Source organism: Mustelus asterias, chromosome 20, assembly GCF_964213995.1.
Source record: "Mustelus asterias chromosome 20, sMusAst1.hap1.1, whole genome shotgun sequence".
Classification (NCBI taxonomy): Eukaryota; Metazoa; Chordata; class Chondrichthyes; order Carcharhiniformes; family Triakidae; genus Mustelus; species Mustelus asterias.
In genome coordinates, this window is record NC_135820.1 from 50,846,881 (window position 1) to 50,870,057 (window position 23,177).

Consider the following 23,177-nt stretch of genomic DNA (forward strand, 5'->3'; position numbering starts at 1 on the left):
CACTGCCTCACATCACCACGCCCCTCATGGGGTTGGAGTTCATTTATAATCTGTGGGAGGGAAGGCAGCAGAGAATTAATGACTCCCTAGAATTCCCTATCCACTTGCTCCAGTAATCCGTCCAAGGTGGTCCTCTGCCTCCCCAAGCTTGGGCTTGAGCCTAAGTTCTGTATGGAAATCATTTGAGCTTCCAAAGCTGCACAGTGTCCAATCACCGAGTTCTGTTGCTGGTGTGCTCCACTGGGGTTGCCAATCTTTCCAAGATAGAATGCAGAAGGCATGCGAGATGATATCACACACGCTTTCATGTGAGACCAGCAATTCTCCTTTAATTTCTGGACCTTTGAAGTCCTCAACAAACCTGGTAGAGGACCTAACCCTCTGGTTAATTATCTCTTGGGATGTTCAAACCATTATTATCTGCTCCTGGAAGTGGTGTGACATGTGCTCAAGATGTTTTTGCTGACTTCAAGATTTCTGAACAAACCCATTTCTCCTAGACATGGGCATGCTAGTCGGCATCCCCTTGGAACACTGTGTGGCTTGGAGAATGGACAGAGGCCATGCAGAACAAGACAAGCTACTGGAAGAGGAAGGAGGAGGGGAGAAAGGCTTTCATTGAGAGGCCATATCCACCCAGGATGCTCAGGGAGCAAGTGTCCTGCCTAAACCTCAGCAGGAAAACATTTGTGAAAATGCTATCGTCTCTTTTTGAACATTCCGAGTGAAATTTGCCACTACTACAGCCACAATCACATCCTCAGAGCAAAATAAAGATGACAGTGCCTGTGGCTGTGGAAGTGACCAGGGCCATGAACATGTCTGTGTTTGGCTTCTTCCGGGTGAGAGTTGGAGATGTTTGCAACATTTTTAAGTTTGCCATTTATTATTCCATAAGTGAGTTTACTGAGACTTCACTCAATACGGGCAAACAATATTTCATTGGTGGTCGCCAAAGAGAAACAGACAGAGTAAGTATACAACTTCACTAGCATTGCAGGTTTTCACATGTTGCAGGGTGCCAGTGACTGCAAACACATCATTTGGAAGGCACTTCATACCAAGTCTTCCCTATACCAGACCAAAAGAGTTTTCACTTCCTAACATCCAACTGGCGAGTGACCATAGACAGGGGGTCATACAGATCAATGCTTAGTATTCTGGCAACAATCGCAATGTCTTCACTCTTCAGTCTGATGTGGCTGTTGCATTTGAGTCACTCGGGCAAACTAAAGAGTTACTCGGTGAAAAGGGCTATCTACTATTGATATGGCTGATGGTTCTGTATTGCAACCCATGTGTGCATGTACAGCACAATACAAGCTAAGCTGCCATGGAATTTAAAATACCATTGAAATAATACTTCTGCTGCTATAGACCCTCTGGAGTTGCCCTGCAGGACTCAACTGATGTGTGTTAAGACTCATGATGGTCTGCCACATACTGTATCGACTCACCATCACAAGGGTTTACCGTCACATACCGCAGCCAGCTATATGGTGAGCAGCTAAGGGAAGGATAAGGGTGAGAACAAGGGTAGGGAGAGCAGTCAGTATCAAGTTGTAAAGGGAACGTCATGAAATCTTTTGAGGACGTAACACAGAGAGTGGGATTTTACGGTCTCCCTCGATTGAAGACCGGAAAATCCCGCCCGAGGTCAATGGACATTTCCATTGTCCACCCCTTGCCCGCTCTGATTCTGTGGTGGGCGGGGCGGTAGAATTCCAGTGTGAGTGTCAATAAGAGTACTGTATTTGAGGTAGTCTACCTGGATTTTATCAAAGCTTTTGACAAGGTGCCACATGGCGGACTGGTCAGAAAACTAAAAGCCCATGAGATTCAAGGAAAAGTGGCAAGTCAGATCCACTTGTCAAAGGGCAATAGTATTTTTCTGTCAGAAAGACTGTTTGCAGCTTAGGTGAGCACCTCAATGTCTGGTATTTTATCCTGCTATCAGAAGCTTCAGAACAGGGGAAAGTGGTTGATCATCTGAGCATGATCCTGGTGCACGGTCTCAATCTCGCATGCACAGAGAAAAGCAGGCAAGGCTGTTGCTCCAAAGACTTTCAGTTTGGTAGGTGGACTTACTCCTCTTCATTCCCAGACCGATATCGGAAAACACCAGGTGCTCACCCCAGCTGGCATGTCAAACATCCACATCACATTGGCACAGTAACAACTGAGTTAGGCTGGTCAAGTAGCTAGAACGCCTGACACTCACTCACCAAAGCAAACCTTCAATGGCAAGCTTGATTTTGGGGTGCACTGTCACAGAAGTCAAAGGAAGCATTAAAAAAGACATTCCGAAGACTTAAATTAGGGGTTTCAATATTGACTTTAAGTGCTGGCAGAAGCTCGTCCAAGAGAGGGTACAAAGCAGCTTTACAAGGATGTAGTCAGGACTGGAAATTTCAGTTATTTGGAAAGAGTTGGGTTATATTCTTTAGACAGAGGAAGCTGAAGGTATATTATTGAGGAATATAAAATTATGAGATGAGGTGAATGTGAAGCGAAGATGCATTCAATGACTTTGACCACTTATGTGAGGTCATTGAACTTCATGCAACACTATATCCAGGTGCTCAGGGATTGAATCCCAGCGTGGATCTCCACAGCCATCTGCTCCCATTGACTTCTGAATGTGCCTGGTGGATCTTACCAACCCTTGCAGATACAGGGCATTGCTCCTTCTTCACCAAGGACTCCAGGGATTATCCCACGTTGAACTATTCTTCAATGTTTCCCAGATACGAGTCACTTTCTGTGCAACTGCTAGCATCTGCACCAGTCGCAATGCACCCCGTCATTAAGGAGGTGCAGATCACTGAGAGGCTGGTTTTAATTGGTGCAAGACACTCAATATTGCTGTTGATGCATCCAACAGTACAGTCAGCACTGAATGGGCGCGGAGATAGGTAAGCAGTGCGAAGATGGTGACTGCCATCGCACTTCCCATGACCATTTTCAAGGGATATCAAATTTAACCCCCATCTTTTCTAATCAATCAAGGGTATTGACCGTTTCCAGTGTAAACTCATTTATTTGTATTATTGAATGCTATGCTTACAAAAGTATTTTCGCTGTGGCTTTTGCTGATGGCATTATTCACTTGTTAAAAGAAGTCATTTTGGTAGCACAGATGGGCATACGCAGCAAACAATGTATGTAAAGCATCTGATTATTACATTAGGTTTCCAAATACATGGTTAACAAATTAAATTGCAAAATGAAAACAGAAAAGCTAGAAGCGCACAGCAGGACAAACAGCAGCTATGGGGAGCAGACAGTCTGGGTTTCAGGTACATAGCATCTGCCAGAGCTGCTGAGTGGAGACAGCCATATGATGCCAGTTGGAGTTTTTGTCTGGTCCCTTAGGTTGCGGCAGGCATTGGAATCCTGCAGCCGTTTCCCACACTCCGTCAGTTGGGAAAGCACAATACTGTGATACCACCGGGCGCCTGCCTCAGACAGTTAAATTAAGCTGGCCCTGAAAACTTGCCAAATCAACGCTGAATCCATCGGTCAGGCAATTCACTAAATTCCGGCTGGAAACTTCACTGGCAACAAAAATCTGACCATTTTTCTTAGCTTGCTTCATAAGAGTTACATTATGGTTGATGCCACGTTGTGTGGGGTCACCTGATCCACATCCAACTGAACAGTTCAGTTTTATTCCTCTCACGTTTGATAATGCTAACCACAATTGTTTTTTTTTCCTGCTCTATCTCTTGGAAACACATCACAGTGGGGATAGGACTCGTGCTATCCTGTGCACAAAATGCTTGCCCGATGGTGATGCTTAATAAAGTGGTGATAACAATACAAAGTGCTCTAAATGCATGTTACTTACAGGCAGAGTCTCTTACTGGAATGATTTGTCTCAGCAGTACAGTATTATGCTGGATGATTCTTTTTTCCCCAAATGAGTCATCAGGAAAAAAATGCTTTTATAAATCGTTTAAGGGGAGTGGAGATTATTTAAGTAAACCTGTTGAAAGGGAACTCAGCTCTCTACAAACCCATTGATGTAAAGTGATACCAAAGTAATAATACTGCTTTTAGGGCAGCACGGTGGCACAGTGGTTAGCACTGCTGCCTCACAGCGCCAGAGACCTGGGCTCAATTCCGGCTTTGGATCAGTGTGTGTGTGGAGTTTGCACATTCTCCCCATGTCGGCATGGGTTTCCTCCAGGTGCTCCGGTTTCCTCCCACAGTCCAAAGATGCTCGGGTTAGGTTGATTGGCCATGCTAAATTGCCCCTTGGTGTCAGGGGGACAAGCAGGGTAAATACGTGGAGTTACGGGATAGAGCCTAGGTGAGATTGTTGTCAGTGCAGGCTCGATGGGCTGAATGGCCTCCTTCTGCATTGAAGGATTCTATGATTCTTTTTTGAACATGGTCAGTTTCATTATTCAATTATGGAATGAAATGTTGGGTTGACTAGCAAGCAAGATGATCTCAACCTGGGGAAGAGAAGTGACATGATGGGTCACTTGATCTACTTTTGCGTAATGTTTATTGGGAAGCTCTCTTTCACACTGTTATACCGTAATGGTGCACCAATCTACCTTGTGTCATAACAGTGACAGTGCTTGTTAGAGGGCGAGTAAACACAATATCTCGCCCCTTGCCTGAGGTGTGGTGATCCTCAGGTTAAATTACTACCGACCAAGCTCTCCCCCTCAAAGGGGAGAGCAACCTCTGGTCATCTGGGACGATGGCAACTCTAGCTTTTTTACTTATTGTTTGAATTGGCAATTTGCCGAATACCTGTATGGTCAAAAAATAAAAACATTTTAATATTAAGCATTTGTAGTTGTCCTGTAAACGTACCTTTTCCATCGATTCATCCACGGACATTAAAGTTTGCAGCCGCTTCCTCTGCAGCATGTTGGTGAACTCCATGTGGATGGGTTTCATTGGGCCAGTATATCTCATGATCCAGTGCTTGTCTGGATTGGGTGCATAATTATAGCTGGGGGTGCTGCAGATGTAATTTTAAAAATACATTAATCATAAAGATTTCTACAGACTGGGATTTGATAAGCAGATAGATATAGATTATCAGCTAGATCCCTTCTTTCTGGTCATAAGAAGAACAAAGAACAAAGAAACTTACAGCACAGGAACAGGCCCTTCGGCCCTCCAAGCCTGCACCGACCATGCTGCCCGACTGAACTAAAACCCCCTACCCTTCCGGGGACCATATCCCTCTTTTCCCATCCTATTCATGTATTTGTCAAGACGTCCCTTAAAAGTCACTACTGTATCCACTTCCACTACCTCCCCTGGCAACGAGTTCCAGGCACCCACCACCCTCTGTGTAAAAAATCTGCCTCGTACATCTCCTTTAAACCTTGCCCCTCGCACCTTAAACCTGTGCCCCTAGTAATTGACTCTTCCACCCTGGGAAAAAGCTATCCACTCTGTCCATGCCTCTCATAATCTTGTAGACTTCTATCAGGTCGCCCCTCAACCTCCGTCGTTCAGTGAGAACAAACCAAGTTTCTCCAACCTCTCCTCATAGCTAATGCCCTCCATACCAGCCAACATCATAGTAAATCTTTTCTGTACCCTCTCCAAAGCCTCCACATTCTCCTAGTAGTGTGGCAACCAGAATTGAACACTATATTCCAAGTGCGGCCTAACTAAGGTTCTATAAAGCTGCAACATGACTTGCCAATTTTTAAACTCAATACCCCGGCCGATGAAGGCAAGAATGTCATATGCCTTCTTGACTACCTTCCCCACCTGCATTGCCACTTTCAGTGACCTGTGTAACTGTACACTCAGATCCCTTTGCCTATCAATACTCGTAAGGGTTTTGCCATTTACTGTATATTTCCTATCTGTATTAGACCTTCCAAAATGCATCTTTAATGTCATCTTTAATCTTAGCTCTCCTGTTTTTAAGATCACCTCTAGATTTCTGTTCCTCCACTTTCTTCATATACTTCACTTTCAGAATTTGCTCCTCCACCCCTTCACTGCTCTTTTCCCCCAAATTAACATTATGGGTGGGATTCTCTGGCCGCGCTCACCCCAAAACTGGAGAATCCCACCCGAGGTCAATGGACCTTTGTGTGCTCCACCCCCTCACCCCCACCCGCTATGATTCCCATGGCGGGCGGGACGGGAAAATTCACCCCCACATATTTCCTTGCAGTTCAGGGAACTGTATGTGCTGCCTGCTCTGCTAACCTGTCCATGCCCTAGCTGCATTCGCTTGCATTATTTCTTTAGAGTTTGCCATGACAACTAATTTAGTATCTTCTAAAAACTTGTGCCTATGCCTAAATTATTTACATAACGAGAGAATAACAGAGGTTCTAGCACAAATCTCAATGGGACACCACTATTTACATCCTGCCAATTCAAATCCATTTATTTACTCCTACTGCGTTTTCTGTGTTCTAGCATTCACTGTGTTTGTTTAGTTACATTCTCTTTTACACCATATGCATCAGTTTTCACCATCTTTTATGTGTCTTCTGAAAATTCATTTTTCTAACATTAACTGAATCGCATATATCTATTTTCTGCAAATAATTCAACAATAATCTACTCTAGCTTGCCTTCTACAAATCCATCCTGTCCATCCCTAATTAACCTGTGCATTTGAGTGTCTTCACTAATTTCCCCCGCATATGGAATGTAGAATTTTACCCAACCAATTTAAGATTAGAGTCCCAATACTAACACAGGGCAGGAATCAGGAATCCAGGACCTGTACAACAGCTCATTTAACTCTCACCCAAAGCTAACAAGGTTGATGTCAAGGCACATGAGGGTGACTATTTAATGGGATTAGACATTAATGACGAGCTGTGGAAATGGTTCTGAGCCAAGATGCGGCTGCAGAGTTTGAGACATGACCGCCATTTAAATTACAGCCCAGCTGCTATGTGATGGGAAATCTTCCTTTGGCTAAATTCAGGCAGGTTAAGATGATGGTGGTGGTGGTGCTGGTAGGAATGTGTTGGAAACATATTCTGAACTCACCCTGCTGTCAGGTTAGCCGTCAGTCTGCTCCATTCCTGATGTGGAGATGCCGGCGTTAGACTGGGGTGGGCACAGTAAGAAGTCTCTCAACACCAGGTTAAAATCCAACAGGTTTATTTAGTAGCATGAGCTTTCGGAGCGCTGCTCCTTCATCACTCACCTGATAAAGGAGCAGTGTTCCAAAAGCTCGTGATACCAAATAAACCTGTTGGACTTTAACCTGGTATTGTGAGACTTCTTACTGTGCTCCATTCCTGCCATTTGAGGGGGGGGGGGGTTAAAATCAGGCCTTAAATTTCCCTGTAATGTAGTTTAACTATCATTTTTGATCTAATTCCTGTATGTCAATTTGTAGGCCCCCAATTCACTTACAGGCGGGATAGGTTGACATAAGAATAAATACATTCATAGACAGTAACAGAGAGATGCTTTGGTACATAAAAACATGTGGCTAGAGTGAATAGAGAAGTACCTAGTTATAGACAGACAGGCAACGAGAGATTGATAGTTAAACATGCAAAGTTAGATAGTGAGGTACATAAATAGTTAGAGAGTTAGGCAGAGTGGGATAGATAATGAGATATAAAGGTAGAGGAATAGTAATTTATAGCAAATATAGATAGACAGACAGAGTACTGTATTTGTATCAGGCTAGAGAATGCTGCATGTCGATGATTGATATTTGTGAATATATGTGTCTCTGAAACAATCAATGAAATGTAAAGAAATGACCAGTTGCAATGATAGACTATCAAAGGAGCACAGCTATGACAAAGACAGACAGCTATGTGACAGCCTATTGAAAATTAACTCAGGTTTCTGACACACAATAAGGCAGGATCAATACCCGTCTTCATAACATCAAAAAATATTAACAAAGATATTCTAAAAAGCAGAACCACATTAAGTTTACTGTAAGACATACAAAATAATGAAATCAAGAACACAAAAGAAAATGTAGACTGAGAAAATATATTTATCCATCACTCCTTTTCCATTTAAAGTCAATATCTAATTACTTCAGCAGTCACTTTCACAACACTTACTGAAATGTTACTTTAATGAAACATCATTTCTTTTGCACATTGCTGGGAGAAAATTACTTGAGCATTGTTAATACCTAGCACTCCAACTTTTTACTTAGAACATATTGATCGAGCTTCTCTTAAGTGTCCATTGATGTAAAGTCATCAGCTATATGAACATATGAAATTGGAGCAGGAGCAAGCCATTCGGCCCCTTGAACCTTCTCCACTATTCAATAAGATCATGGCTGATCTGTTTGTGTTTCAAGTTCCACATTCCCATCTACCCCCGATAACGTTAGATTTGGAATCAATCTACTTCCACCTTAAAAATATTCAATGATCCCACCTCCACTTTCTTCTGAAGCAGAGTTCCAAAGTCGCACAATCCCCTGACAGAATAAAAAAATCCCCTCATTTCTGTCCTGTTAGGGCAACCCCTAATTATAAAACATTGCCTCCTAGTTCTGGGCGCACCCATAAGAGGAAAGATCCTTTCCACGTCCACCTTGTCAATACCATTCAGGATTTTATATACTTTATTAAAGTCACTCACGATTCTAAACTCCAGTGGAAATAAGCCCAGGCTGTCAAACCTTTTCTGCCTCCTATCTCCTCAAGCTGTTTCCAGACAACTCTCCTCTAAAGGTAAATAAACCATAGGCCAGAATTTTACGATCTCACCACGGCGTGTCTCCCACCGGCAGATGCGATGGGCCGTTTAAAATGCCGTTTCCTTCGGTGAGACTGTAATTTCCAGCTGGGTGTGAGGGGGCCATAAAACCTGGCCATAATTTTGGAATAATTGCACGAGGTCTTGTGCATTTTCTTTGCTTGTACTCCAGACCCATGCTTATGGTTAAAGAGAAATAGTGTGTTGAATGTATTTTTATCATTATTATGAAATCACTACCAAGTCCCTTTCAGTTTTTCTCCAGTAACAGTGAGTTCAATTGGCCTCATCATTGATCTGTGCATTGTCAAAATAACTTTGACATCTTGTAATCCAATGGCTTCAAGATGCACGCTGTTCTTTTTTAAAAAACTATTAATTACCTCACAATGACAGAATGCTTTTGAAGTATGGTCAATAATTGCTCCAAAAATCTTTTGCTTTTCAACTTCCAGCAATGGAAATTCTTCTTGTCTTATATGCATTATAACATCTTGTCCGCATGGGATTTTTGGTTAAGTTAAATTGGGCCAGAATTTACCTTGAAAACAATAGGGAGGCTAATAGTGCTCATGTGCAAATCAGATTCAATTCACCGTACTAATTTACAGTTCCTGCTTCAGACTTGGTGTTGATCCTTAGCAATCTTCAATGTGATTTGTTAAGGAAACACATCTGGTTCACTAATGTCCTTTAGAGAAGGAAAGCTGCTACTCTAATTGGTATGGCCTACTTATGACTCCAGACCCTTGACAATGTGGGCAACTCTTAACTACTCTCTGAAATAGCCGAACAACTCACCCATGTCAAGGGCAATTAGGGTTGGGCCATATCCCATACAATAATAAACTACAAAATAATTTGGGAAGAACAGAGAAGACATCGGAAATCTGGATTTTGGCCATTCATATTCGTTTTCAGATAATGGAATTTATCAAGCACATTTCAAGATTTTATGTTTAAATTATTTTTATTCTAGGAGTGGGATTTATCTAAATCTAAAATTTAGTTGCTATAGACTACAGAAAGATTGGGGGGGGGGTGGTGGGAACATGGGAAGGGTGTTTGTTGCAAATGATTCAAAGCTATAGCTTTGATTAACAATTTGATCAGCCAATCATTGAATAATAGAACTGAGAGAAAAGTAAGAGGTCATTCTATATCTATCGCTTTCTTAAGTAGGCAGTCTGTTGGGAATATGAAACAATCAGTGACAGATAGAGAGTTCTCTTTCTAAGGTCAATGAGACAGAGACCATTAACTGGTGATATATTTAACCCTTCACAGTCAGGGGCATTTATTTATTAACAGGGCGGCACGATGGCACAGTGGTTTGCTCTGCTGACCTCACAGCACCAGGGACCCAGGTTCAATTCCAGCCTCGGCCACTATCTGAGTGGAGTTTGCACATTTTCCCCATGTCTGCGTGGGTTTCCTCCAGATGCTCCAGTTTCCAATCACAGTCCAAAGGTGTGTGGATTAGGTTGATTGGCCATGCTAAATTGACCCTAGTGTGGGGTCACAGGAATAGGGCCTGGGTGGGATTGTGGTCGGTCCAGACTCGGTGGGCCGAATGGCCTCCTTCCCTATTGTAGGGATTCTATGATTTAACTTCCTGATGTTACGTATAGTAGGAAAATAGGCCTTCCACAAAAAGACTAATTTCTAGTTATCCTTCAGTTTCCAAGTAAAATAAACCAGTTTATTGGTTTATAATTGGCTTCATGTCACTAAAGTGCTTTCAGTCACTTATAAACAGCAGCATGCAGTGGTATTTACAGGGGTGGAATATTAATGATCCCCATGTCATTAATTCAAAATTAGACCTTCCCTGCTTCCTCGCTCTGTTCCCCACGAGACGTTGTAGGGTTGTCAGTCCCCTCCCTCAGTCCATTCCCTTTCACAGCTGACACCCGATCTCAATGCATCAATCCCCATCGTTCAACAAAGCTCCTTTACATGATCAGTTCAAATTCATCAGGAAGCTTACCTTGTCTACTACAAGGTAATCTTGTAGTTACCTTTATTTACCCAGTTGTGAATCTGAAGGCTTATTTCTTGCTTGCCTCATATTTAATACCAAAGTTACAGTGTAATCTGGTCAAGCTGTGTTTTATTGACTATGCATGACATGCTGGTGTAGTAAAAAGCTGTCCCTGCCACTGACAGAAAGTTGACATTTTGTCTTCACTCCATCAAGTGTCCCCCCGCCTACCCTATTCCCTGTCTCGGGATGTTCACAAGATTCTATCCGCAGTATGTGGGAACTGGTGGACAACAGGACAGCCCTGGAATGCTACATCTGCAGGAAATGTCTCCGCATTGAGTCCCTCCAATTGTTCAATTGGAGATCAGTTAGAGACAATCTGATACACAATGCAGAGGGAGAAGGTTTTGAACTTTTTTCTTCAGTGTATAGTCAAACCTCAGAGCAATGCTCTTGTGCAGTGGGATGTGAGACAGGGGGAATATCAGTTAGCAGGTTAGGGAGATCTAGTGGAGGTGCAGATGAAAGTCCTGCTGACATTTTTCTTATCCAACAGATACTACGTAGCTGCTGCCTATGAAGAAAACAATGAAGGCTGTTTGTTTTCATGTTTCTTCTAATCCTCTTATTAACCCACTGCAGTCTGGCTGTGCTTGTTTTAGTAAAAATGGAATATATCTTCCATCTTTTAGAACAGACATTTACCCATTCTATTTGCCTGTTGTTTTAATTTTAAGAATGGCTTGACAATCATATTGTGCAAGGCTATTCTCAAGTTTATTTATTCTCATAGTTCCAAAATTTGCTTTTACAAATACCTGTACTATCAAATTATTGTTAGCCTTCATTTGGACTCAATATTAATGTCTTCTTCCCAGGGTAGGGGAATCCAAAACTAGACAGCAGAGGTTTAAGGTGTGAGGGGAAAGGTTTAAAAGGGACCTGAAGGACAACTTGTTCACACAGAGGGTAGTGCGCATATGGAACGAGCTGCCAGAGGAAGTGGTAGAGGCAAGTACATTAACAACATTTAAAATACATTTGGACAGGTACATGGATGGGAAAGGTTTAGAGGGATTTGGGCCAAATGGAGGCAAATGAGACTAGTTCAATATAGGAAACCTGCTCATCATGGACAAGTTGAGTCGAAGGGCCTGTTTCCATGCTGTATATTTCTATAACTCTATAAGAGGTGACAACACAATTCAAGCTGAGCTGACCCCCATTATCATGTTATATTGACTCCAGTTCTGCCTCTCTTTATCTCACAGAGGGAGGTATTGGGGTGCAATAGGCAGCATCCTTGCCTCTGAGCCAGAAGCCCCAGGTCAAACTTTCACTCCATAACTGGACAGTCAAGGAAGGTGCGTTCATAATATGTTCAAACGGTTTCAAACGATTATGAACCTGCCAATCCTTCCAACTCACACCAATGGCAGGCAGTAAAAAGGGGAGAGCTTCCTGGTCAGCTATGCAATGGAAAGAAAGTGGGAGCCTCTACCATGACTATCCAGGCCACAACATGCATGTAAGAAGTGCTTGTTGCCACAGCAAGTCAGACTCCCTGAGTGATCTGTAACACGTCACGTCCACTTCACAGAGATTAAGTAATACTTTGATGAATTAAAACCATAAAATAAAAACTGAGTATCCCTAATGGCCTGGAAAATTTAACCAGTTAATAGCTGAACCATAAAGACTAGGAAGGTCCAGATTTGATTTCTAGTTTCTGCTTAGTTAACTGTTCTCAGTTGGGTGGCATTATGGACGTTAAATTTGTCATCAATGCCTGAGTATGGGATGGGAGCATTGGTCAGCCTTTTCGCTTCTTTAGTAAAACATCAAACCCGAGCTAAAATTTGTATGTTTTGTCACAGAGAAGCTGCGTCACGCTGTTGTTCAATGATCCTAATCTAGTATTGGATAACTTGCTGAAACTCACTGTCTGGGCTTCATAACAGTAGTCACTCAAGTTTTTACTGAGAGTGAGTGGCACTCATAAAACCAGACTTCAGCTGAATGCCTTCAGAGGAGATATTCAGCAACCAAAAAAGTATACATGATCAGAATTAATTCCACCTTGGCACTGACATAAACAAGGCTCACCTCAATGGTAAATCTAACACTGGTACAGATTGAAACAAGTGGATGCCTGCCAGGATAAATTGCTTCTTCCTACCACCCGTCACTTTCCTCATCTCCCCAGCAGGTAGTATGTTCAACAAATCTGTCTGCCTGCACGTGGAACATTTACTGTGCTCACAGATGTAGCAAAGGCACTTTTGTTCCAAACACAAACATGAGCATTCGTGAAGTGTCTCGGCAATATAAGCAGGGCAGTCCCACTAAATTGGCATGTATCCATGCATGGACTTTCACTTGGCAGTAACACTGAAAAACCAGCACTCCAATGTCAGTTTCTTACTGGCATCCAAAAGCTCAGTTCAGAGCCATCCAGGCAGTATTATTGTGCCAGCTTTTCTGCTGCCCTGTCATCTCCGCTACTGGACTCCTCGGATAACTTGGTGCATATTATGATACGCAGATGACAACCTAATTTCTGCCTTGAATGCATGGTTCTGACACATGGATGTAGATTTAATACAAGGATCTATTTGCACTGACATTTCTAAGCATATCAGACAGAACAAAAATGTGGCTTAAGTTCAGGCTGTATTACAAAAACTGATCTATCCAAGATGCTGCTAACAGACAAAGGATTTTGTTAGCTTACAGAACTGGCATGATGGTGACAGATGCAGTGCTTAGAATCAGAAACAAATTGCTATGCGACACATAATCCCCTTTCACTTAGTAAGTGACTTGCATGCCATAACCTTGGGTTTGATGCCGACATGACAGGCAGGATAGGTAGCTCAATCATACAGTGCAGAAGAGGCCATTCAGCCTATTGAGGCTGCGCTGACTGTCGGAAAGAGCATCCCACCCAGACCCAACCCCGCCCTATCCCTGAATAATGCACGTTTACCACGGCCAATCCACCTAACCTACACATCTTTGGACACTAAGGGGCAATTTAGCATGGCCAATTCACCCAACCTGCACACTAGTTAAATATGAGGAACATGCCTCCAATACGTTGTACAAACACCTACTGTCTTTTTTATGGTGCAGATATCATGGTGTGTAACTGTCCCACTCTGAAGAGAGAGGCCATTGCATTAACATATTTAAGTTCAACTCCCACTGCGCAATTCACTGTTTCAACATGGGTTTCCCTGGGGTTGGAAAATCTGGGAATGAAATGAAAGCAGGCACTGAACTCTCGTCCTCAAAAGGCAGTGGAAGCAGAGCCTTTGAATATTTTTAAGACAGAGCTGGATAAATTATTGATTAACAAAGGGGTGAAAGGTTATTGGGGAATGTACGGTTGAGGTTACAATCAGATCAGCTACGATTTTATTGAATGCAGGAGCAGGCTTGAGGGGCCAAGTGGCCTACTCCTGCTCCTGTGTTCTTTTGTAGATCTAGTGCCAGCTCTCCAAGGTAAGTGCCTTTTCCAGAACTACAAACAGGGCAGAAGGAGCAGGAATGCTCTGTGGGAGAGTTCAGCCTTCTTCCTGTTGCTCACAGTCACTCTCTCCCTCCTGCCATGATTGGTGGCCTCCCCCACTTCAGCACCAATGATTAATCTCTCTCCTGCTCCCCATTAACCTCCAACTTGCCAGCTTCTTCAGCTATTTCAGCCTTTCCCATCTTGCTCCATATTGACCTGCACTCTCCACTCTCCACTATCTGCTCAGGTACACTGAAGGAGAATTTAGCTTGGCCAATGTATCTAACCAGCTTGTCTTTCGGACTGTGGGAGGAAACCAGAGCACCTGGAAGAACCCATGCAGACACGGCAACATTTCCGAAGTTCTTTGTCCAGAGAGTGTCATCACCATGCCCCGTGTTGCCTTGGTAACTGTTGTTATTCCATTTTGGTTGTTGGGGACTAATAGACCTCTGTGATTGATGGTAGTTCTGTACTGAGTACAGCTGGTGAGATCCCTTGTCCCCCACCGCCCAAATATTGTGAAGGAGCTGATTAATTAGTTGAACACATATGTCTGTAGTTGTATATCTGAGATTTTTTCAACACCACCCTCGAGTTGCCAACTGTACAATTGTGGGTCATTCTTTCGTCCTGGTACCTGTAAGTTTTAGGGCAAATCCTCCATGATTAAAAAACCCAGGGATAAGGAAAATGGCCGACTGGTTGTCAGGAACCTTTACAGCCACATGAATATGCAAGAGGCTGGGAATAACGAGAAGGTCGAGACAGGGATAATCTAATCAACAGGAAACAAAGGAGAAACCATGGCCAGCAGACAAGGAGTAAATAGCCCAGCAGCAAGACAATGAGAACAGAGATCATTCCATCCACAGACAACATCAATGACTCAGCTCGCTGATGGGATTCCAATCAGGATGACTCAGAGAACATTTAAAAGACATTAAAATGTCAATTAAGGGCGGTCCCGACAGTTCCGGCCCTTTTTGTCCCAGTCAATCAAAACTACCAATGATCAGAAACTGTTTTGTGTGAGAGAATCACTGGTTCAGGTTTTAAAAAGGGACAAGCAAGCTCTGGCTCTCCTCTCTCCACTCTCTTCTCCTGTTCCTGGCCTCCTCTCATTTGTCTCCAGCACGCAGCCCGAAGCCCACTGAGCAATTTAAACTAGGATTGTGAGTATCCTCCGGTAATTCGCGAAGTTCCCGAGATCATCATAGTGGATGAGGCTTTGGGGAAAGGGGGGGGGGGGGGCTTTTGCATGCACCTGTCATAGTTTAAGACACTGGTAAACTTGTGTAAAGTAAGCATTCTCGTTGTGTCCGTTTTAGTATTCCTTCCATAGCTATAGTCTTATAGAGCATAAGGCATTGTGTGTTGTTTTCCTGGTGTTTGGTGATCTTGACCTTGATGTTTTAACAAATATATATATATCTTTGACTTCCATTGGAGTCCGTTTTGATCTTTTCAATTTCTCACCAACGATCTCTGACCAAGTCACAATATTAAATATCCCTTACCATAATTCCGGAGTCTAGAACTGAGGGTACTCTGGGCGCTTCGAAACCACCCACTCAGGAAAGGCTGCCAGGTAGTGGATAGGCAGCAGTTTCCTTTTCTCTCTCTTGGGAGCGCTACTCTGGTGAAGTAGACGCAAGGTGGCCGTTGTTCCTTCGGCGAGAGAGAGAATCACTCGGGCATTGGTGGGGTTTGGGTAACGGAGAACCAAACCTAAAATAAGCCCAGTGGAGTTAAAAAGAGGGATCCCACTACATACCTGAAATTTGTTTGGTCGGATCTTGCACAGTTTGGTTCACTGAAGGCTTCAGTTTATTGTGTGTTTTCAAGGTGTGGACTCAACTGGAATCTCGCCCTTCAATTCAGCTCTAATATGAAAATTTTCCTGTAGAACACTGACCCTTGGATCATGCATGTCATTGCACTGATGTGGTCGAAAATCCTCTTGTGGTTTATTTGAATATCATCTCCCTTTCTCTGGCATCTTCTGTATCTCTCTTTCTGAGGTCTTTGTCTGCCCTCCCTCTGGAGTCTTTTTGTTGCCAATTCTCTGTTTGCACATTCAGCCCAAGCTTTAGACTTGCTCCAGTTGACAGGAGTGGCTGTTGCATCTCATTTAGATCTGGAACTCAAGATTTTCCTTCTTGCCATAGCATTGGGCCACCAGAAAAAAATATCCTCTCAGTATGAGTCTTGTGCAATCACATAGCCTTAATCTTACTTCTAGGGGCTTTATTTTCAGATTGCTATGTTCAGCCACTTTGCACAGGACGTTACTGAGAAAGAGCAGCGCGGTGGCAAAGTGGTTAGAACTGCTGCCACACAGCGGTAGGGACCCGGGTTCAATTTCGGCTTTGGATGACTGTGTGGCGTATGCAAGTTCTCCCCGTGTCTGCGTGGGTTTCCTCCAGTGCTTTGGTTTTCTCCCACAGTCACAAAGATCTGTAGGTTAGATGGATTGGCGATGCTAAATTGCCCCTTAGGGTCCCAAGATGTGTAGGCCTGAGTAAGATGCTCTGTCAGAGTCAGTGCACTGTAAGGGTTCAACGGGCAGGATTTTATGGCCTCGATCAAGTGAGACTGAGAATTTCTGTCCAAGGTCAACGGACATTTCCGTTGTCTGTTCTTCGCCCGTTCCAATTATATGAAGAGCTATTTATAAAAATAAGCCAAATTGTTCTTTTGACATCAGTTAAACAGATATGAACAACATTTTAAACTCATCTGAAATAATTTATTGTTTCAAATAGCTGTTTGCCCTTAATATTTCCGCTAATCTTTTTCCTTTTATCGCTTCCTTTCTGTGGTTAGCTTCCCATTCTTGGAGCATTTTATCACAAGTAGGAGTGGCTCCTTCAAAACCTCATCCAAATTAAATTCTTCTTGCAAAACCCAGGCAGGGTGCTGTGGGATATTATGCCATGAGGGCTAACCCAATTGTTTGTACCTGTTCCATGTGGTTTTCATGCAGGTATGCGTCCAGAAGAAATCACTGGTTTCAAAGAAAGATCTTTTCTCAGCTAAATTATCCCCATGGCTTTTTACAAGGATATTCTGCAGGGAGAATAAGGTGATTTGCTGAATTCCCTGTCACATCACAGCAGAAGTGACTGGCTAACTCAGCAACTTTGCGGATGAACCTGGGGGTCTTGCTGGTCTACATTGCTCAATACCACAGCATAAAATAAACTCTACTTCCTCAATTAACCACATAAGAGAACCAGTCTTAGCATTAATCTACAATGGACTGCTTGTACGTTGCTTAAAGGTCTAAATAATAGAAGTACAGGGTGGGATTTTACAACCTCATTCGTCCCAAAATCATAAAATAATCCCGCCCAAGGTCAACGGATCTTTCCATGGTCCGCCCCTCGCCAGCTCCGATTCCCGTGGTGGGCGGGACAGTAAAATTCAGGCCATGATGTCTACTGCATCTCATGGATTGTTACAAGACTGAATTATAACATTGTTAACACTCACATGTGCTGGGAAGCATTGGGGAAGAGGTTGGAGAATTGTGGAGCTGAGTCCTCTGGCCCATGGGGTGCTGCATGACTGATCAACATCATAACCGGTCTGTGTGGATAAATCTTCTTGGATAATTTAAAGTAATCGATGCTGTCATTTGTCATCAAATCCGTCAGGTAATCCTATCAAAACAGAAATATAATGCATTAAGAGTTAAATTTGCGAAGAAATATTTTTTGAACAAAGCACAATAAGAAAATTCTCAGTTTCAAAGCTTTTCCTTCCATACTGTTGAGACTCTCTTCATTGCTCAAACTAGGGAAGGATTTTTGGGTCCCAACTCTATACCACATCTGCATCAACCACCCAACACTTTCTCCATAATTAGATCTCCTAATTTGGCCGGTGTGTTTCCCGGCACCCAGTTACTGGTAAGGAGATGGCGGGAAAACTCAAGGATAGAATTTCAGAGGTTGTCCCAAGGTGGCTGCAGGAGCGGTCACTATTGAGAAAGGCAGGTAAACAGTACTGAGGCAAAAACATGTTTTATGGGTTTAGACCAGAGGAGAAATTTGGAGATATTTGGTAGTTGAAAAAGATGGAGAATTTGAGTTTTTAATAGCCTATTTAAAATAAACAGGATGATACCTGCGTTAAAATAGTAAACAGAGGACTGATATATAAGTATTGAGCAGAATACTCCGAGATCAGTACCCCGATGTCAGGTGCATTTTTGGGTCCTGGCCTTGCGTTTCTGTTAGCATTTTACACCCAACATGATTGTGGACATATGTTCAGTTAGTTGCCAGTGTCTTCGCTCACCATTCAACCAAGGTGGGCAGGTGGGCTCCGAAGGGTGGAAGGCCAATAGAAGGTCCTTCAGCACAGAGAGGAGCAACCCCACCAAAGGTACTCACTACTGAAGGGTGTAAGAGGTAAAGGGAGCACCTCAAGGTGGAGACATTCCCCCAAATTTTAAAACATTTCTTCAATAGAACTGGCCACAACTGCTAGGGAGCCACCATGGAGGAGGAACCCCTTCAGAGGGCAGCCTGTGGCTGCAACTGCGGCCATTTATCAGCTGCAACTTCTCAGGGAAGGTGTGGGGCAAGGCTTCCTTTAAAAAGTCAACCAGAGTGTTGTCCCCACCACCCCCGAATCTGATGCCAGGAGGCTGCACCTATCTGTGGCCAGGTTTCCACTCCATCTGACGAAGGAGCAGCGCTCCGAAAGCTAATGGTGTTTGCTACCAAATAAACCTGTTGGACTTTAACCTGGTGTTGTTAAAACTCTTACCAGGTTCCAACTACCATGGGAAGCTCATCTGGGAAATTCCAATTGGTGATGAGAGGGGAGCATTATAAAGTTCAGTAATATGCCTGATTGGCTACTTACTGCTAATGGATAAGCAGTCGTTTCCCACTGGAACTGTGTCCCAAATTAGCAGGAAAATGCCGACAGCTGCCGGCCAGGGTCGGGAAGTTATGGGCATGACAGTCACTGATCCCATCTCCTCCCAAGCTCAAAAATTCTGCCATTAAAAGTTAATCTGTTCATATTGGCAACATTAATTTCTAGGCTAATTTTTCAATGATCTAACATCTTAATAAGTAGAGAAGGTCAGAAGGCTATCGCTTCAGGGGGAGCTTTTATATTCTACACATAAGAATATTAAAATGGGCACTGGAGTGTATTTTTAGATGAATAATCAAGATAAGGCCAGATGTTTTTTCTGGAGCAGTGACTCCAGGGAATACTTTGAAAGACTTTTGAAGCCTCCCTAAACTTTCCTCAAGAACACATGAATGATATGACCTGTCAAGCCTGCTCTGCTATTCAATGTCATCGATGATCTTGGGTTTCAAGTTCATTTTCTCACCTGCTCCCCATATCCCTTAATTCCTTAGAGACCAAAGATCTGTCTATCCCAGCCTTAAATGTAATCATCCACAACCCTCAGGGTTAGAAAATTCCAAAGGTTCACAAGCATTTGAGTGAAGTAATTTCTCCTCATGTCAGTCATAACTGATTGATCCCTTATCACGAAACTGCAGGAACGTGAAGTGTTTCCCGCTGTAGAAGCTGGCGGGACAACATGCCAAATCTTCCAGCCCAGACCTAAATTAATTATGCACAGCATATTCAGTGGTGGGGCGGGCCTGGATGGTCTGCCATAGTGTCTGGGCGCCAGATTGAAAAGATGCACAACATCACTGACCCACTATTGAAGAAAGAAGGTGGACCTCCCAGAAATGAAGATGGATCTCCAGCAACATTCTGAAACTGGAAGATGGAGCCCCTCCAGAACACCAAATCTGGAAATTCCACCTGCAGATGTTTCCTTGACCCGCTGCTGCAGTAGTCCAGGGTCCAGGGTTGCGGGCAGCCTCCATCCTAAACTCTGGGGGTAGCTCCAGGCATTGCTCAGGTGAGTATCAACATTCACATGCCATGTTGTTCCAAACATGATCATGCTGGCATGTTCTCTTGCCGGCACTGCGGATCATTGAGCGGGGCTGGGCGGGGGAGGGGGGTCAGGCCTTCATCTGCGCTCCGTTAATGGGATACAAATGAGGTTCACGCCAGCCTCCAGCTGGTTTTCTCACCCACCATGGAGGGCACCAACGGCAGATCCTGCTGCAAATTCAGGCTAGCATGAAACGGATTTCTGGACCTCCAACCAGATTCTTCCCTCCAACCAGATTCTTTCCCCCCTCCCCCCCATGCGTCCCATCGAACCTACCAGTAAGGGCAATGGGAGAATTCCGCTTGAAGTTTCCAAAGAGCGACAAGCAGATGAGGAAGATTACTATCAAGTTTTAGGAGAAAAGCGGTGATTTAGTTTCTTGCTTTCATTCTCCTCCTCACACATCAACCAGATGAGAAAATTGTAAATGGAAGACAATCTTGTCCATCAAATAATGTTAAGAAAACTTTTGCTTGCACCATAAATTGTATCAAAAAGTAATTTAATACCTTCTTCATGAATCCACACACCTTTAAAGACATGACTTCAATCGTTTATCTATGTTCTAACAGTTAATTTGAACTGAAGGAACCTACCATTTGAATGTTTTCCTGCAGATTATTAACAAGACCGCGTATGCATCTGTGCTAAATAATGCAGCAGTTACTTTGCTGACCTATATTCTAGTGCTGAAATGTAGGGCATTAATCATTTTCCTACACACCCACTGTAGTTCTGAAAATCTGCAGTACAAATTAAATTGCGGCTAAAGTAGTTGTTAGGTGTAATGCCACACAGGATAAGAGTAGAGTTATTGGTGTGGTTATCAGGTGGAATCTCTGCAACAAGTGTCGGCCAGACTCTCAATGGCCATATTGCAATTTGATTCCAGTGTGTGTCAAAGTCAAGTGAGCAAAATGCCTTTCAGGAGGCTTTTGCTTGGGTTACATACCATGTGAAATATAACCTGAGTCAAATGTGAAGTAAGGTTTGTAAAATCTTCAGGTCATCTGTTGGGAGTCTTGGTACTTCAATTTAGCCCTGAGTTTTTAATATGAAGAAGATTTAGACAGTGCCATCTGTAATCTGGTATGATTAAGATATACATGCATGCACTACCTGATGGTCAATTGCATGATCACAATATAGCTAGTCTCTGATGTGCCTGGAACTCTACATCTACCAGTTTCATGATATAATGTTAATCTTTAAATCGAGTTGAATAACCTCAATATATATCTATATTCAAGCACATGTATTCGCACACTGGTATGTACACAGTAATTTCTGAAAACATAATTATGTTTAATCACTGTGGTGTTCTGTATACATGACTGAATCAACCAGTAAGAGAAGAATGACTTGAGGGTTCTGTTCTCTAGATGCTCGATGGTTGATATTCATAGAATCATTCAGCACGGAAGAGGCCCTTCAGGCTATCAAGTCCGCACTGACACATTAGAAACACCTGAAGTCCCACCTAATCCCATCTGCCAGCATTTGGCCCATAGCCCTGAATGTTATGATGTGCCAGGTGCTCATCCAGATACTTTTTAAAGGATGTGAGGCAATCCGCCTCCACCACCTTCCCAGGCAGCGCATTCCAGACCATCACCACCCTCTGGGTAAAAAAGTTTTTCCTCACATCTCCCTTAAACATCCTGCCCCTCAGCTTGAACCTATGTTCCCTTGTGACTGACCCTTCAACTAAGGGGAATAGCTGCTCCTGATTCACTCTGTCCATGCCTCTCATAATCTTGTACGCCATGATCAGGTCACCCCTCAATCTTCTCTGCTTCAACAAAAACAACCCAAGCCTATCCAACCTCGTTTCATAACTTAAATGTTCCATCCCAGGTAGATATTGGCCCAAGATTTTCCTACAATCCTGAGATCTACGACTTTGACTGTAACTGCAGCCAACTGTGTGTTCTTCCATATTTTCTGACATACAGAGAAAGAATATTGAATAGCAGTTGTCATTTCCCCCCAGTAATCCATGCATTAACTGCATGGTAATGTTGGGCCTGATTTTACCATTTTGATTCTAAGTGCTGAATCTGGGCGTGATTCAGATCCAACTTGTAAACCCTATTCTCCGGCGCCCCTATACGCACTCAGCCTGAAAAAAAAAGCAGTGATTCTGAATCGGGCTGCATAAGCCTCTAGGCGGGGCTTATCTTGCCCGAAACACTGCTGCTCCGATCGGAGTCTTCAACTGCGCACGCACAGTGAAAATAATTTGAAAAACACTCCCCTGCCACATCGCTCCTGGGTCGGAAAAAGCAGGAGCGATGGCCCCACAGACATTGTCCCATCCCCACAACATAACTATCCCCCTTATCCATCCACCCACCCCGCTATCCAGATCGATCGCAACCCCCTGTCCCACTTCCCCCCCCCCGATCGCCCGCAGAGCGGCAGGGGACTCCCCCGCCCCCCCCCCCGCACTGATCGCCCGCAGAGTGGCAGTGGACCCCACTGCCCCAGTCTCCCCCTCTCCCCCCCCAACCAGAGATCCATCTGGCCCACCTCCCTCCTTCTCTCTCCCCCCCCACCACAGAACAATCAGGCCTCCCTCCTCCTTCTTCCCCCACCAGAGATCCATCTGGCCCGCCTCCCTCCTCACCCCCCCGCCCACCAGAGAGCGATCAAACTCGCCTCCCTCCCCCTCCACACCACCACCGATCTGAGTCAGAGAGCCGCTGGAAGCTCTGAACTTACCTCCTCAGAAGCTGGAGCATCCGAAACAGACTTTTTGATGAGCATGTCTGTTTCGTGCTGATTCTGAATGAGCAAACGCAGTGGTGAAGAGGGGAGTGCTGGCAAGGTTGGGCGTCCAGCTCATTAAGTCAATTTAAATGCATGCATATGCAATTAAATGGCCGTCGCACCCGTTTCGGGCACGGTCCCGATCACGTCCATTTTCGGGCTTTGGTAAAGGGGGAATCAGCGCGGACCCGGGCGCAGATCGGGCTATTCATCTCACGCGCGACTTTACTAAGTTTTAGCGCCCAAAA

At 43.8% G+C, this 23,177-nt stretch overlaps 1 protein-coding gene across 2 annotated transcripts in view; it reads right to left on the reverse strand.

Annotated features, from left to right (window-relative positions):
• LOC144508528 (extracellular sulfatase Sulf-2-like) overlaps positions 1–23,177 on the reverse strand; it is a 347,976-nt gene that overhangs the window by 74,630 nt on the left and 250,169 nt on the right. For both annotated transcript variants that reach the window (XM_078236521.1, XM_078236520.1), the window contains exons 7-8: positions 17,703–17,872; positions 4,834–4,984 (exon numbers count right to left, since the gene is read on the reverse strand). In XM_078236521.1, coding sequence (XP_078092647.1) covers positions 4,834–4,984; positions 17,703–17,872 — 321 coding nt within the window. The remainder of the gene's footprint in view (positions 1–4,833; positions 4,985–17,702; positions 17,873–23,177) is intronic.